The sequence below is a fragment of the Xiphias gladius genome, chromosome 8 (assembly GCF_016859285.1).
Source record: "Xiphias gladius isolate SHS-SW01 ecotype Sanya breed wild chromosome 8, ASM1685928v1, whole genome shotgun sequence".
NCBI classification, from domain to species: Eukaryota; Metazoa; Chordata; class Actinopteri; order Istiophoriformes; family Xiphiidae; genus Xiphias; species Xiphias gladius.
The window spans coordinates 30,453,934-30,471,660 of NC_053407.1; the positions used below are offsets into that span (position 1 = coordinate 30,453,934).

Consider the following 17,727-nt stretch of genomic DNA (forward strand, 5'->3'; position numbering starts at 1 on the left):
CCGGGAGTGTTTACAGGCAGTGTTGCAAACTTAACAGCTTTTGTTGCTAAATTTACCAACTTTTCAGACCCCTTTAGCATCTTTTCTTCAATCAAGCACCTAGCGACAAATGTCACAACTTTCCGGACAAACTTTAGCTACTTTTCGTAGAAGAGAGTCACCAGTTTTGCCCGGACGGGCTTTCCCTCCACCGGCACACTTCTCTATGCGTCTTGTTCAATGACCACACAGCAGCTGCATTGAAAGAAAGTTAGAAGCTCATTCGCATCTGAGCGATCATTTTACAAGTAAATATAACTGAAATCACAGCAGAGCTGTTGTCTTTAACTTGTGTGTGTGGCGATTTTGTCAAGGTCACGATGATAAAACCAGGATTTTAGCAGCAGAGCAGCAGCTTGGAAATGGCTTGGAAGTGACTGCTGGTTAACATGTCGTCTTAATGGGCTGCATTTCAGTCCACCATTTCTACAGACAGTAGCAAACAGATAAAGGGTAGTCCAGCCAGATACTAGGGTTTGATCTAGTCTTGTTTCTGGAAAAATGCCTGAAGATTATTTGATTATTTAAATAGTTGATGATTAATTTTCTGTCCATTGACTAATTGTTGCAACTCTAATATGGACATAATAAACGAACTTCATCTTGTAATGAACTACCTTCCAGTTTTCCCTCTGCTCCGGGGTCAGGGCGTACATTACGCTTTTTACCCAAGTGCCGGCAAAAGGCACCTTGGCTTCAGATGAAAGTCTCTGGGTACGTGTTCAACCTAAATAAACTCTTGTGTCTTCCCTTTGCTTCGTGCAGAGATAACCAGAGCCTTAATTAGCGCCAGTGTTGAGACAGTCAGGCTGGAAGCTGTTAACATTACACCCATCCCCCTCCCATCCGCTCACATGGGTCTGCCACAGTTCTGTATTGTCAGAGGAGGTCAGGGGTCACAATGCTCCATTCATATGATAAGTGGCCTGGAGGAGGCTTTAGAGCAGGGATGTGTTTGTTCCCTCATGCTGCTTGTCACAGAGCGCTGCGGAGAGAAGGCTTTCCAGTGAATAGCTGTGATCTCTCATCAATACGGGCTTTATGTCCGGGGCGACAAACCTTCTTCACCCTCTTTACCAGGAAGTGAAGGACCTGCTCTCTGACCACAACGAACGGGCCTTGAAAGCCTCCAGGACACTTTTATTCAGCGTATCTCCTGCTCTGTCAGTCTTCAAGGCTTTAAATATATAGCAAAACATGAGATTAGAGCGTCACCCATTGATTACTTATAATCATTATTGATTACCATGAACTTAAAACCAACTGAAAAGTAAAATAACTTAATTTTTAAATGCATAAACATTATACGTGTGTTGTTTTTCAAGTCATATATCAGTTTGCGTATTTGTTCATCCATTTGTCATTATAGCCTCTGCCAAGGAGGTTATGTTTTCACCAGTGTCTGTTTGTTTACGCAACAAACACATTGATTACGCAAAAACGAATGAACCGATTTGCACTGAACCTGGTGGAGGGTTGGGGCGTGGGCCAGGGAAGAACCCATTACATCCAGATCATTTACTATAAAATTGATTTTTTTTTTCTCTGAAACATGGTTTATGTTGTTTGGCATTGACCTTGGCAGAGGTCTGTACTGTACTGAACATATTTTGTAGTTTGTATAGGGACAGTTAGAATCACTGTTATTGTGCCACTAAGTGCATTTTCATTCACCTAATCTTATGTGCATGTAAATGGAACCTCGAGCCTCAGAATGGTGTGTGTGTGTGTGTGTGTGTGTGTGTGTGTGTGTGTGTGTGTGTGTGTGTGTGTGTGTGTGTGTGTGTGTGTGGAAGACGAGGTGAGGAAACATGGCACGTAACATCTCTGGCTCAGGAACTTCAGGGTATCTGCAAGTATTTAAAGTCTTAAAAAGCTGTGTATTTTCTCTTGGCTGCTGTAGGCAGTAATATTAGTTATAAAATGTTTCTCTATGTGGTTGCAGCTGTCAGGAGACAATCTCAGCTTCTAAAGCTAACAGGATTGTTGGGGGATTGTGGGATTGCAGTGACACTGGATTGAGCGGCAGGAGAACGTTCAGTCCTTTTGGTTTTTTTTTGTGTGCCCCCCCCCAAAGTCAGACCTGCAGCAATTGCTGTCACTATTGCTGCTACAGGAGCTGGAAAGCTTTGTGCTGCTTACCCAGGTCCAAGTTGCAGTAATTTTCTTATTTGTTCATTTGTTTGATCCTGACAAACGAGAATTACAATAATTACAATAATAAAAATTTCTGTTAATTATTTTTACAGCCAAATAGGACTGTGAACATCAGACAGTGGTTGAAGGGAAGTTTTACAAGTTTGTTGTATATTTGTGTTTTAAGTAATTTCAGCCCACCGTTGATGTCAAATACAAACTGTTGTGTGATCTGACAAAAAGCGTCAGGTTTTGGACTATCTTTGGTTTTTGGACAGTTGGTTGGACATAACAAGTGATTTGAAGATGTCGCCTTGCACTGTGGGAAATTGCGATGGGCATTTTATGTTTTCTGACACAAGTGATTATTCAGTTAATCAAAAAAAAAAAAAAGAGATGAATTAATAATACAAATAATCCAATTGGTTATCTCCAGTTGTGAACCTGTTGTTTTCTCCTGTGTGCAGGAGGCGATGTGGGGAGCAGGGAGGAGACGCGGGGTCCAGCCCTGAGGAGGCGTCCTGCGGCTGGGAGGAGCGTGGCCCTCCAGTGGCCCTCCTGCGGCGCTCCGGGACGCTCCTACTAAGATGTCCCTCAGCAGCGGCCCTGCAGGCGGGAAAGGTGTGGACTCCAACGCGGTGGACACGTACGACAGTGGCGATGAGTGGGATATTGGTGTTGGCAATCTGATAATTGACCTAGACGCCGACTTGGAGAAGGACAAACTAGAGATGTCAAGCAGTAAAGAGGGAGGGGGCATGGCCGCCCCTCCCAGTGCTGTGGCTGCTTTACCTGACAATATAAAGTTTGTTAGTCCTGTGGCCGCTGCGCAGGGCAAAGAGAGCAAATCCAAATCCAAGCGCAGTAAAAACTCTAAGGAGAGTGTTAAGGCCCCGGTCTCAGATGGAACGAAGAAAGAGATTCCGGGTCGGGGCCCCGGGGACCCGCCACCCCAGAACTCCAACTCTACCCCAACTAAGGGTACTGACAAGTCAAGTAAACCCTCCCGTACCATCCCTGCTGTGAAAAAGGACAAGGATGGGGTATCTGGGAAAACTAAGAAGGAGAAAATGGAGGTTGTGGCCACAGGAGTGGTTAACAATGAGAAAGAGTCCGGGGCCCCCATCCTGCCATTAGGGGCCCCTCGCGGTGGCCCATTTGAGGGCCAACAAAACCCTGAATTAGCTGCAGCCGAGCAGCTTGGGAATATGGCACTGGACTCGGCAGGGATTGGCCAGCCTGTAGCCATGACAACAGAGCAGGAGGAGGTGGACGGCGGTGAATGCCGAAATCTGAAGAAAGTCATCGGTAGTGAGAAGGTAAGAGGAAGCAGACAGGGTTGGTTTGTTTGTTTGTTTGTTTTTTAATGTAATTAAAATGTTTTAATACTCTGTGCTCTGATTCGTTGGTTAAAGAACAACTGTGAACATCTTTGCTGCTATATTTTCATTATAATGGAGGATTTTATTGCCTGGCTTTACTCTTTACTCTTCCCTTTATTCATCCCCCTTTTTGTGTGTGTTGGCTTGTAAATCATAACTGTGCTGCTATTTTGTCCAGGGCCTCCAAAAAAGAGAGAGAATTTTCAGAGAACATTTCTGGTCAAATATAGGGCAAATAAAAAGTGTATTGCTGCATAGGGACTTGGAATTTGATTCCTGAAGATGGGGATGATCTCACTTAATGCTGCTGATATTCTGCACTCAGTCTGTGGACTCACCAAGTGTTAATGTGACGCTGTTAAAGGGGTATCCCAGTGATTTACTTTTGCACTTCAATAATGTAGGGTAACTTACATGAGAGAGATCTTAAGTAGCAGAGATTGAGCTGTCCTGACTTTGAGTCCCTAATATGATTCCAGCTCCAAAAATACCGAATCCTACATTTCCCATAGAGCAACCAGTTGCATCTTTTTGTTAGACTGTCTTTGCCTGGAAAGTGTCCACATATTTCAAACTCCATGCCCCCAGGCCTTTTTGATTTATTTTTGTAGACACCAAACTGAGATAAATCCTAATAAAAGAAACCCTGATGTCATATTAGTGTCATTGGGACGTTTGTTTTTTTTATAGACCTGACAAAACTCAAGATGACTGGAACTCCTCGTGACAAGTAAATTTCTAAAATTGGGGGAGTTTCCAATTAAGCCAGGACTGTAGCTTCCTTAAACCTCTCAGCATCACAGAGGTTTAGCAGAATTGATTTCTGTTTGACAACCATGCTACAAGAGAGAAAATCGGTGTAAGACCAGATTCATTGCAGTGAAGTTTTCACTCTTGTGACTGTCTGAAGAGGGAGATTTGTTTCTAAGTGGAGGTTACTGTGACGGAGAAAACTGTTGTTTTTAGCCCTGGAATTGAATGGTTAATGTTAATGTTAAAATCCCTAATGTTATTGTCTAAATAAATTGCAGCTCATGTGTGGTAAGTAACATTTAGCTTTTCAATCACGAATCCCTGAGGAAATTGTAAGATTCCAGTCCATGCCAAATAAAAATAATCAGCAACTATTTTGACAATCCGTTAACTGGTATAGTCATTGAATTACGCAAATAGGCCAGCAATCCACTGGCTACAGCTTCTGTTGAGGTTCCAAATGGGAATACCCGATAGTCTTCAGTAATTGAAGAACTGAATATTTTTGAGTTTTGCACGTTTGATTGAACAAAACAAGACATTTGAAGGAGTCACCTTGGACCCATGCTGACACAGTTAGTCGATTAACTGTTTAACATTAGTCGGCAACTATTTTGATAACTCAGTGATCGCAAAAGTCATTTTTTCAGCACAAATACCAAAACGTATCTGGTTCCAGTTCTCAGTTGTGAGTATGAATCGATATTGAAAATGATCATTAGTTGCAGCCCTACTCAACACGCTGTTCAGTCGACTCCCGTAGCTTAAGCTCTCGTAACCAGGGATGATACCTCATCGAGAAACACAAACAGAGCTCAGATCAGTGTGTAGAGACATTTTTGGAGTCAGTTCCTTTCGCAGATGAGATTCACTACGAGACAGTCAGAGCCAGCTAGCTGCCTGGAGTCTCAACTAACAATTATTGCCATTATTGATGAATCCGTTGATTATTTTCTCAATTGTTTTGTCTATTAAATATCAGAAAAGTGTGAAAAAGATGTCTTCAAATGTCTAGTTTTGTCAGACCAATGGTCCAAAACCCACGAATATTAAAAGTTTAAATTTGTAGAAGACCAAGAAAAACAGATCGTCACATGGCAGAAGCTGAAACCAGAGATTTTTTCTTTAAAAAATCTCTCAATCTCAATGCAACACGGAATTCATGTGCAAACAAAAATCTAATTTAAAGAAATCAAATTCATTCAACATATGGCCCGGCCCTAATTACAGCTTTAAGTTGGCGTGTCTTCCTTTACTCTGAAATCCTTGTGATATTTAGACTTTCAGAATAGAAGGGGAAAAAGCAAGTGTTTCTTATAGAGATAAAAGTCAGAAAACCATCTACAGTGATGGGAAAGGAAGTGATGAGGAAAGTAATCCTTCTATTATCTGTTGCAGAATGCAGATGGCAGTACAGGTTTTTGTCTGCGGAATCTCAGGTGCTCAGTATTCAGCTTGTATCTCCGCCACAGCTGCTGTTCACCCCCCCCAACCACCAAATTTAGCTTAGCATCGAGGTTGCCAGCCCCGCCAACCCGTCCCACTGGCCTTCGCTCCAGGCTGCAGCTATCAGTCGCTCAGAGCTCTCTGTTACCCAGCAGCATGGAGGTCTGCTGCCAAGTTCCAGTGCTTGTACTCGGTTTCCTTCATCCAGCTGGCTGTCCTCTGTCCGTCCAACAGATTTTACTGGAGCCCTCACATCCCCCTCAGGCCTTTCAGATAAAGCAGACAGTGGCCCAGCTGGATGTTGATGTCAAAGTTTCTTGACCTCATAATGGCTTGGCCACTAAAACCTTGGAACTTTTATCTGTCTTGTTAAAATTAATCTTCCAAGACTCCCCTTCTTCAGTTAGATTTCATCACTCCATGGTATTTAACAAATTGCAGCTTTTAGATGTTGGTTATACATTGATTACACAACTGAGAATTACAACAGTAGGATGTATCAAGTAGCAATACTTTTGAACGGCACCTTCTATGTGGAGTTTACTCAATATAACCTAGTCTTCGTCAGGGTAAACACTTGAGTCTGACTGCTGTGGTTCAAAGGTCAGGGCTTAACGTAAATCTGGAAGTGGAAAGCCCTTTTCCAAATTCATGAATATGATATTTAAAAGGCACTTTCAGCTCTGTAAACTGAACAGGCTGCCAACCGATTCAAGGTTAAACAGGCTGTTGATTTAAAGGCTAATCCGGCTCTTGGTTCAAGGTTGAATAAACTCTTGATTTAAGGTTAAATGGGTTGTTGTTTCTGGTTTAAAGAGGCTGTTGATTATTGTGTTAAACAAGCTGTCGATTCAAGGTTGAACAGGCTGCTAATTTATGGATTAAAGGCTGTGACTTAAGGTTAAACAGGATGTTAATACAGGGTCCAACTGGCTGTTAATTCAAGGCCAAACAGGCTGTAGATTTAAGGTTGAACAGGTTGATTGAAGGTTAAACTTGTTGTTAATTTCAGATTAAATAAATCAACAAAGTTCAGCATGAAATCTCTGCTCTCAAGTGTCTTTGATAAATCATGGTTTGATTGATGTTTTTCTATGTGAAACATAAATCAGGCAAAGTGAAAAAGCATCTCAATTTGACACAGGAAAAACTGCTGTCAGCTGACTGCTGGTTTTAATTTTACAACTGAACTCACTCAGAGTTGAGTGTTACTGCTTGACATTTCCAAAAGCCCCTCTGTACAAACTTTCTGTGGCCAAATCACCCGGGACAAGAGACACGGCCTGTCCTTTTCAACACGACAGACCGTGACAGATGACACCGTGTATGTGTATGTGTATGTATATATATGTGTATGTGTATATATGTATTTTTTATTTATTTTTATTTTATTTAGTTATTTTTTTGTAATGCTGACAATACCCTGAATTATTTCTTTCCACTGCATTTTCACTTTTCTTCTGGTAAAAAATCTCTCTCTGCCTGGAAGGTTTTAAGGTATGAAGAAGTGGCTCCTGCCCAGACTTACTCTCAACCTGCGCATAAAGAGAGCAACAAGCTCTGCTCTTGGGGGGCTGTTGAAACGCTTTCTGGTTAACAGTAGAATGAGAGGGGAAAGTGCTTTAGCCGAAAAAGTAAATTAAAGCAAAGCATCTCAAGAAGCTAACGGGCCCCTTGACACATCAGGTCTGCAGCCAGAGTTCCTGGAAGTGCATAACATATCATGTCACATGTCTGAACCCTGTGACAGCTCCTTTTCAGTCACATGTTTCCTCAGCAGGAGCCGAACGACGTGTTCAGAATAGGTGGAATTCACCTTAACTGTTTAACTCATTGATTTTGGCTCAATTAACAGTTCTAAAAGTAAACTTTAGCCATCTGAAAACCTATAGATTCATCCTCTTTCTCAGGCCACCCTGTCATTCTAGGAGTTAGAGTCCTGGGCCCCCATCCAAAGAGGAGGGGGGGAGAGAGAACTTGCGCTGTTCTCTCTGTCTCTCCCTCTATCCCCGATATTATTTCTGTGTCCTCAGAGTGTCTCGGCATCCCGTGGAGAAATAACGACTAACCTGTTGTTCATTTCTAACATTCCTGAGTGTGTGTGAGAGCAGCAAGGGCCTCCTGAGCCGAGGAGGAGGAGCATGGAGAAATTTCCAAGTATTTTTCGGGTTAGTGGTTTTTTGGAGGGAGGTCCGTGGACACAATCCTTGGTCACTGAGGAGTTGTAGGGGCTGTTGTTGGGAGTTTGTGAGGTATGTTGAGGGTGTCCTTGAAGAATGTTCAGGGTGTCGAGTAGTGGTCCGATCCTATCTGTCTCTTAATTCCTATCGTCAGTGTCTTCCCTCTGAGGGCCCTGACAAGCGTGGCCTTCAACATGTGTGTGTACATGTGATTCTGACCCCAGTGTGACTACATTCCTGACGTGGCACCCTGAACACGTGTTCAAGTTGACCACCACCTCCCACAACTCCTGATAGGAGAAGAATGTGTAGGTGGTGGGTGGCTGTGTGTGGTCCACTTATCCTCAAGCCCCCCCCCCCCTGCTGAGTTACAGTCACTTTACAAGCAAAACAATAATGGTCGTACCGTTAATAACCAGATTAAAGTCATGGTTTAAGGCTATAACGTGGTTGGAAAAGAGCCGACTTCCTCAGTATAGTGAGTTACGAGTGGTGTGATACTCAGTGTAATGCCTAGAGGGTGGTATCCTGCAGGGAGATAGAAAATAGGAATATGAAAGGGAAATGGTGGGATTTTGTTCACTTAGTTTTATTGCTTCATTAGCTGTCTAGAATCATGCGAGTCATTTTAGTTTCTTCTGCGTTTGTGCTGAAATTGATTAATTGACTTGCTGCAGTGATTAGTCAAATAATTCATTAGGCAAAAATTAATCAGCAATTTTTACATTTTAAAAGGTCATTTATCAAGGATACAAGCCAAACTATTACCGGTTCAGCTTCTCAACTGTAAGTTGTAAAGTTGAATATGTTTGGGATTTGGTCCGTTGATCGGATAAAACAAGCAATTTAAGACGTCACCTCGACTGTTTTTTCTCTTTTCATTGACTTTTCAGATCATTGTAAAAAGAATCAGCAGTAAACTCAGTAATGAAAATAACTGATGGTTCCACGTTCTCAAATGTCAGAATTTGATCCCTCTCTTGGTCTTACATCATAGTAAATTGAATAATATTGGATTTTAGACATTTAATGACGGTCAAAGTCATCATTAGTTGCAGCCCTAGTTCAAATACTGACAGCAGCACCAACAGCATCTTGGTTTTGACCAATCAGGAACTGTCACCAATTTAAAGACCAATGTCTAGCTGACTGGATGTTTCTCACAGCAGAGCCTTCTGGGACTTGTATTTGACATCTCTCCTGAAGTTGTTATTTCAGTCTTGTGCCTTTTGTCCTTGTAAGTTGTCCTGTTTAGTAACGTTCAGAATCTTGTCAGTACAGTGTGTCATCGTTTGTCCTGATGATTCGACCGGCAGAGTTTAATGTTAGAAATGCTTGAACAGCCTCCTGACATGATCTAAGAGAAAAAAACCATTATCTGTTGAAGTCTGGGTCTCGGTCTAAACTCAGCCACTTCACTTGCGGAGTGACACGTGAAACGAGCAGCTTTTGGTCAGAAAGTCTGCTGGTTTTCTGTCGGGTGATTACGTCAGCTCGGCCTGCATCCGACACACACAGAGACAGTGTTTCTGAAGTGCTGATCAGTATCACTAATCTCTCTCTCTCTGCGAGTGACCTTGAAAGGAATGTGGCTTGTTGTTTTAATGAATACCTCTCTGATTGAATGGACAGGAGGAGTGGAGGCTGGTGTTTCCCAGCCCAGGCGGCGTCGTATCGGAGCTCGGAGCGTGTTGTTGGTTAAAACTCAGCAGCCAATAGCGGAGGAGTAAATCTGACCCCTCCCCTCTCAAAGAGGACTATGTGAGAGTGGCTTGGTGGGTTCTCTGATCTTCAGGGGGTTTCCCAGCATTCCAGGCGGCCATGTTTTTATTCTTCAAGAGGAGAAGGATAGGGGCTGGGTGAGTGGTTTCTCCTGTTACCAAGACAAAACCCTCTCAACCAGTTGGTAAACCAGTAAGCTACACACCCAGCGCCTGGCAGCCTTCATTAGCTCTGAGGTTTCAGGAAGGAAAACATGTTCCTCATGTCGGCTGTTAGAACATCAGCAGGGAGGGAGACGGTTTTCTGCAATGTGTCACAGCTTGTAAGAACCAGGTAGAGCATATGTTTACAGGAAAAGAAAATAGTCTAATTACGTCTTAATTTCTCTAACAGCAGCTTGTTTCAAAAGGCAACATGTGATTGATGGAAACGTGTCTGACAGACTACTCTGGGTTGAAGTGATCAGCTTTGAGTTCCTCCATGAGATGGTTTTTGTTTCATGCCCAGTACTGTTTGTTTGCCAACATCTGGGATTTCCCAGTCGGGCGCTAAACAGTGCTGCGTTCACACGCTGCTGTATTGTGGCGTAAAATCAAACCCCCAGGACAGATGGTGCAGAAAAAGTTACTGTAGCAGAGGCATCAGATGTGGAAGTTGGAGATCTGTTGGAGAACTGAGTGTTCTGACTGAGTGTGTTTTGGCAGATCAGTAAACGTTATTGTGTTTGTAGTCAGTTAATGTGATGTGTTATAACACTGTGAATTGGATGTGTCTGGGATTTGAACTGGGCTCTGGGAAAATGTAATAAACCATTTTGTGACATTTTAAAGACTAAACCACAACCGGGAAAAAATAGAAATTAAGAGGCTCTCTCAGATTACAGGAAATACTTTTTCTCTTTGGTGGTGCAGTTAGCTTTGGTTATATTTGCCAGGGTTTTTGTAAAAATCTGTCTGAGATTTCTGCCTCCAAAACAATACAATGGAGGTGAATGAAAATGAGTTTGCGATGATGAAAGTGCAAAGATTTAGACGTTTACTGTATTGGTTTGCTGGTGATATGATGTCACCTGGTGTTTTTCCTTTCTTTACATATAGTAGGTGCTTTTCATCACTGACATTTTTTTTGGTTGTGGGTGATTAAAAAAAACAAAACAAAGTAAATTAAAGTAAAAACAGCATCGCATCTCTCCAGAAACAGTGTCCAATTCGTCTGCATGATCCACAGACCTGTGAAGAGTTTACATAGGGCCAGATTCTGTGTCTATGGATATACCCAAGTAGCTTTTGTCATTTGGATGATCTGACTTATTCAGCCCTATATAAAGATTTGTAATGCATTATAATGCAGTTGTAAGCAGATATAAGGACATTTTAATAATGTACAATATTTGTCCTTAACTTATCCTATAAAGTGTAACCAGCGAACTCTTCAAAGAATAAATAATTGTTAGTTGCCGACCTATATCATTCTTAACTGAATGTCTTTTGGACAGTTGGTCGGGAAAAAAAACAAGCAATTTGAAGATATCGTGTTGGGCTCTGAGGAACGAACACACACGGTAATTAATAATAAAACCAATGTTAGGTGGAGCCCTGGATAAAATCGTCAGACATCTTTGTCTTTCTTTTTAAAGTCAGCTGAGATGTTTTCTTGTTCATGGTTGCTTGTTGTACGGAACTCACAGTGAAATGTGTTCGTACATCACAGATCAGAGAGACGTCACTTCTGTAATAGGGCTGTACGCCGGATCCGTATCGGTGCTGATCCTGACCTTGTTAAGCGGACCGGGTATCAGCCGAGATGTGACCCATTCACTGTAAACAGTTTTTGTCTCACTGTCGTGCCACAGCTTCCTCGGGCTCTTGTTTCCTTACATGAAAGCGATCCGTATGGGCCACACAGTGAGGTTTACAGGGAAAACAGAGCGCTGGTATCGGATCTGTACACGTTAACATCAGATACCCTGAGTTGAGATTTCTTTATCAGGAGAGAAGAGGCTGGATTGGTGTGTTCCTATGCTCTAAATCCCCAAACGCACTGACCGGCAGCTGAGTGGTGTATCACCTTGACAGCCATTTCTCTAGCCATAGACAAAGAGTAAACTCCCGGGACACCGCTGCACCGGGTGTCTGCTATTGGCTGTCAGTTGCCGCTCGGGTTACCAGGTTGCCCCTCCTCCTGGGATCTGTCTCTCTTTGTTTCTCCCTCCCTCCTTCCCTCTTATGTCAGCAGTCACTCAGGAGTGTTTGGATGTTGACACGTCTGACCAGGTAACAAAAGCTCCGTTTCACTTCCCGTTGGTCTGTCTGGTCAGGCATTTTACCGACAGACAGGTGTGACAGGTGTTGAGTCTAGAGGAGCTTTTAATGGAGGTTGAGTTTTATTTGTATCGGAACTTCCTGTTTGGTGTTGCTCAGGTAGGAGGAGGCATGACAGTGTTTCCCCATAGAGTCAGGTGACTCAGGTTTCTGATGGGCTGTGGGGGGGTGTGGGTGTGTGTGTGTGTGTGTGTGTGTGTGTGTGTGTGTGTGTGTGTGTGTGTGTGTGTGTGTGTCACTGTAAACTGAATATATTTGTCCATCTTTTACTTTTGTTAGACTAAACAATCAATTCATTGAAAAAATAATCGGTACAGTAGACAAAGAAGAAAATAATAAATAATACTAACCTTTCTTGTCTTGTGCAGTCAGGCACCAGTCCTGATTGGTTAGAGCCGGATATCCAATGTTTGGTACCAGTTTTTTACTTGTTAGTTTGTGTTTTAAAAAATATTTTTGCCAATTTTACACTGTTTGTTTAACAGCTGAGAATTTTTGCTGCTTTTGGAAAAAAAACAGGGTTCTGTAGACAAACATTTACACGTCTCAAAGTAAAATATCAAAGTATCCTTATGGTATCAGTACAGAAACTTATGCATCACATCAGCACTGGAGTCAAAATAAATAACCTCAACTTATTATTTCTTTAATTTTGACTGTTCACGGCAGTTTGAAAAACTGGAGTTACAAATGCAGCTTTCACTTTGTTTCACAGGCCTTAGATATTATTTCTAAGAACTGACATTATTTGTAATTGCCCTTTTTTCAAATGTTTTTGTCCAGATTTAGTCTAAAAGAATTTTTCTTTTTTCTTTTCTATGTATGAGACTTCCTTTAATCTGCTCATCCGTCTTCACTGAGCCAAAGTGCAGTTTTACATTTCAAGAAATCTGCAGTCTCAAGAATGACTGCTGTTATTGAGGATTTAGGATTATTTGCAACGATTTCTCCAAAACATTAGAAATTTGATGCTTCTATCATCAAGTGGACAGAGGAGAGATGAACGAGGCTAGGGAGAGGTGGCCCCTGCTGGACTCAGACCGGGGTCGTTGTGGCTCGTGGCTACCAGGCCATCAAGCTTCCCAAACAGTCACCGTTTAGTGCAAATATCCACCAGATTCACTCCATCATTCCTGTACATCCACATCTGTTTTGGGAGCATGTCCATGGTGACAGCTGACACCTTCCCAGTGCTCCCCGCTCTGCCGCTGAACCAGCTGCCTCCCACCTGATAATTACAGGGTTTGGGTCCTCCTCACTACTCCACCCGTCGTTCTCCTCCTTTTCTTTTTCTTCTTTTCTGCTTTCCTCTTTTGATTTCTCCTTCCACTGCTCTCATTGTCTTCCTCCTCCCTCCTCTACTTTCTTTCTACCGCCTCTGCCCTCCCAGCCCCTCCTTTCCTCCTCCTCCCTTCTCTTCCATCTCTTGAACAGATAAAATGAAGGGATATACTTTAAAAATGTTACCCCACTGTCATTCAGACCGCTTCATATTTTTCGTCTTCAGATAGTGATTTGCTGCAGTTGTCGCTATGAGGAGGCAGTGCACTACACCAAGCTGCTGGGTATTTCTATAGCTAACGGGTTTGTTTTAAGAGCCTGTTCCGGTGTAAAGTCACGACGCCACCGTTGTGCAGGACGCCTGTAACGAACCACCTGCTGTCGTTGAGGATATGCATAAGATGCCATCCCCAATAATTAGTGCAGCCAGCGAGCAGCATCAGTCTCGCAGCTCTTCGGATGAATCCTGTTTATCGTGTGTAACGTGACTCCATCAGTGGTAATAATCCACTGAACATGCTCTGGTATTTTAGCCATGTAAAACGTGACTGCATGATTCTACTCTCTTCATCTTATTCGTAGAGCTTTGCAGACTCTCTTATAATGGCGACCTATGGGATAAATGCTTTCTGGGATTCAGGGGATTTTGGTTGCAGTACCGCAGTTGGCTACTGGCATGAAAACTGTATCACACAGTATCCATCTAATTAATTCATCTGTGGCTTGGGTTCAATACCAGTGACAACACAGAACTGTGTTTTGTAGGTGAGAAATGAGCCGTGGTTCATGCATCAACTTGTGTTGTGGCAGCTTTACATTCTGCTTTGTTATTAACCGTGGGACATGTTGACCTCTGTGTTTCTGTCACAAAGCATTTTCCAGTTTGTGTGTCTGAATTCTAACAGTCCTCAGTCCTAACGCACCTCTTCCCCCTCTGCTCTCCTCTCTGTCTCCTTCCTCCAGATGGAGTCTCCAGTCTCCACCCCCGCTCCTCCTCCTCTGCATCTCCTCGCTCCTGTCGCCAACAGCGACATCTCATCTTCCTGCGAGCAGATCATGGTTCGCACGCGCTCAGTAGCGGTGAACACAGCTGACGCCGCGCTGGCAACCGAGCCGGAGTGCCTGGGACCCTGTGAGCCAGGCACCAGCGTCAACCTGGAGGGAATCGTGTGGCAGGAGACAGAGGACGGTGAGATCAGCACGCAGTCCAAAACCGACTAAAACAAAACCTGGAGCTATCCCGGGATAAATCGCCCTGATACACATCTCAGATCGAATGGCGTTTGGAACAAAGCGTCCGGTTTGGTTTCTACTATATTTACAGCTATGAAATACTGATAATCCACTAAAAGTGGAAAACCCAGATCCACAAATCTGTAATGAGTTCTTCCCTCTGTCCCACAGTCTTCAGTCATCATTTTAGGTCTGCTGAACTGAAGTAGGGAGTAAAAGCAGAACCTCAGCTGATAATTGAATACTGAGTCAAATTTTGTTTCTAATCTTGACTGTCAAGCCCACTGCCGCAGAATTGTGTTTTTGTTTTAAATATTTTTATATGGAACACACAATGAATCAACAACTGGTAGTTTTTTATTTTTTTGCACAAATAATAAAACATAATGCATTAAAACTCTAAAGGGGTTTATAAAGAGAGCTCACCAAAAAAAGGAAGAAAACAATAATATCTAAAACACCTTTGCACAACATACAGAAGGAAACAGAAAATAATAGGGAGGGAGGAATGACAACGTACGATATCTCGTAGTTAACGTTGCATTTCATCACCATCTGAACTATGTCATGAAAGCAAGGAACTCACAGACAGTAACAAAGGGTCCAATCTTCTGTGATATTGTGCTGTTGAGCCTCTTAGAGTGTATTTGGGGTTTTTTTGTTTTGGTTTTTTTAATTGTAAAAAAGGGAGGAGATTCCTCAGCCACAAGAGAGGAGGGGGAGGGTTTAGGGCACTTTCAATGCAGTGAAATACGGCATATTCTAGGAGGAAGTCAGTGATGAATAGTCGCACATTTACCAGTAAATACACTCAGAAGCATTTTAACCTCTGTCAAATTATAAAGGATTGTTTATAATGGACAACACAACCCCAACATAACATCTTTTTTTGTTGTTGTTGTACCTTTTTATAAGGGATAGGAACTGGCACTGTGAACTGGTTTTCTTCTGATCAGCAAATTCACATATTTACTCCCATATTTACCCCCAAAGACGTCAAATTGAGCCGATTAAAATCAATAGCAGGAAACGAAGGACTTTGTGCACAATTATTCAGACATTTACAATAAAACGCAACGTGTCCATCTGTTTAATAATGTTAAATTATCGGAGGGCCAATGAACGCAGCATAGAAATAGATGTCTTGGTTTGTTATTTGAGGTACTGAGAGTATAATCTCTGTAACTCTGCTTGGTTTCTTCAGTAATGGAGGTTCAACAGCAGCAACACCCAGTGAAACCTGAGCTTTGTGTCGTGAACTGTTGAATAGTTGGAGTTTTGCATGAAAAACATAGCACATCTACACAAGGTTTTTTTTTGTTCTTTTTGTTTCTTTTTAAACTTTGAATGCTGTCAGGATGAAAAAAAGGCCAGAATCGGCCTAACCTCAGAGAGAGATCTGAGAGATTTGAAGTTCTGTAGGCCGGCAGTTTGCTTCAGAGTTGTTCTGGGAATTAACGATGAGTGGTACGCACATCCAAAAAAAACTGTTCAGCAGGTGCGGCACCAAACACCAGTTTTTGCCACAGATGTAGTGTCAAGAAATAATGACCAAACATACACTAACAGCTTTTCAGACTTTAGGTTAAACTACCAGAAGGACAGTTTATGTCAAGATTAATTTAAAAAACGGAACCATTGGGTTGTCTGAAGTTGTGTTGCGTGTGACATACACTGTGAACATGGGACCTGTATCGATGACGGGCCCGAACCAAAGTTGAAAAAACTGGTCACTGTGCTGCTCCCGTCACAACATATGATGTCAAACAAGACGTCACACTGGGAAGAAAAACCCAGGATCCAGATGCAGTGGCCTGTGTGCAGAGTGAGGAAGAACACATTCGTACCATAGAAGCTCCTGAATGCAGTCTTCCCCTGTAGGCATACAACATACCTGTCAGCTCACCCCACACACACACACACACACACACACACACACACACACACACACACACACACACACACACACACACTCCCTCTGAGCGGTCTGTGGCAGGCGTGGAGATGACAGACCTGTTCTCTTTCACACAGGAGGCTGTTCAGACATCAGCTGCACACTGAGCTGCTTCTGCTGCCGGACACTTTGATCTGCTTCTATTAGTGGAAAGTTCTGCTAAAATACTGTGTTTCTCTCTGCCATTAGTCACACTGTTACTGAATCATTGACGTGACTCGACCTCAGTGCGATGTTAGTGTGAAACTATTCAATGTCTGCCTCTAGCAGGGAGGGAGAATCGCAATTGACACATTTGCTTCCTGCCGCAGCAACACCTTCAGTGGGTTTCTGTTTCTTGCTGTGTGTGTTCAGTAAATATAGATGTGTAGTTTGACTGTGTGTGTGTGTGTGTGTGTGTGTGTGTGTGTGTGTGTGTGTGTGTGTGTGTGTGTGTGTGTGTGTGCGCGTGTCTGCAGGTATGCTGGTTGTCAACGTCACCTGGAGGAACAAGACATATGTGGGCACCCTGCTGGACTGCACAAGACACGACTGGGCCCCACCGAGGTATATAAACGCACACAAAATGAGTGAACTTGAGCCAAGCAAGTGGCCTTGTTGTAAACTACAACAGTGCTTGATTGTAGATCTTAAACAATTAGTTTATTAGTCAATTGGTCAGTCGACAGAAAATTATTCAGGGTGATATCGATAAATAGTTTGTCATTTTGACGAAAAACGTCTCAAAAGTGACAATTCAGTATTTTTCTTTGTGTTATGTGATAGTAGAAAGAATATCTGAGTTTTTTTACTGCAATTTCGACAAAGAAAGACATTTGAAAATATCCCCTTGGGATTACCACGTGCAATTGAGACACATTAATTCTATAATGATAATTGCAGCAACTCTAGTTAACTCTACACCAGATTAGAGATCTTAAAATGTAAAAAACAAAAAAAAAAGTTGAGGACTTCTGTATTTTCATAATTTCTGGCACCAAGCGATTGAATATTCTTTGGTGAGTTACGTCATTTTAAACTAGAATTGTTTTACAGTTTTAAGCTAAAAGTGAAGTGAGGATGCTTTCAAAATGAATGCCATGAATAGTTTTTATGTATCAACTAAATTCATACAGGTGTTACAAGGTGGCTATCTTGACATTTTATGGCCAAATATGACAGTTGGCAGATTTCCGCTGAGTCGTGGTATTTGTTGTAATCTTTACCGTAGAGCCAAAGGTTTAACTTAAACCTCAGATAGTGTCTGCATTGACTAAACTAGGTTTCCTCCCCAGCCTGCC

At 42.5% G+C, this 17,727-nt stretch overlaps 1 protein-coding gene across 2 annotated transcripts in view; it reads left to right on the forward strand.

Moving 5' to 3' along the window:
• The window catches only part of znf609a (zinc finger protein 609a), a 48,917-nt gene that overhangs the window by 22,296 nt on the left and 8,894 nt on the right, over positions 1–17,727 (forward strand). For both annotated transcript variants that reach the window (XM_040132682.1, XM_040132681.1), the window contains exons 2-4: positions 2,643–3,494; positions 14,224–14,449; positions 16,906–16,993. In XM_040132682.1, the coding sequence (XP_039988616.1) occupies positions 2,763–3,494; positions 14,224–14,449; positions 16,906–16,993 (1,046 nt within the window). In that variant the 5' untranslated portion in view covers positions 2,643–2,762. The remainder of the gene's footprint in view (positions 1–2,642; positions 3,495–14,223; positions 14,450–16,905; positions 16,994–17,727) is intronic.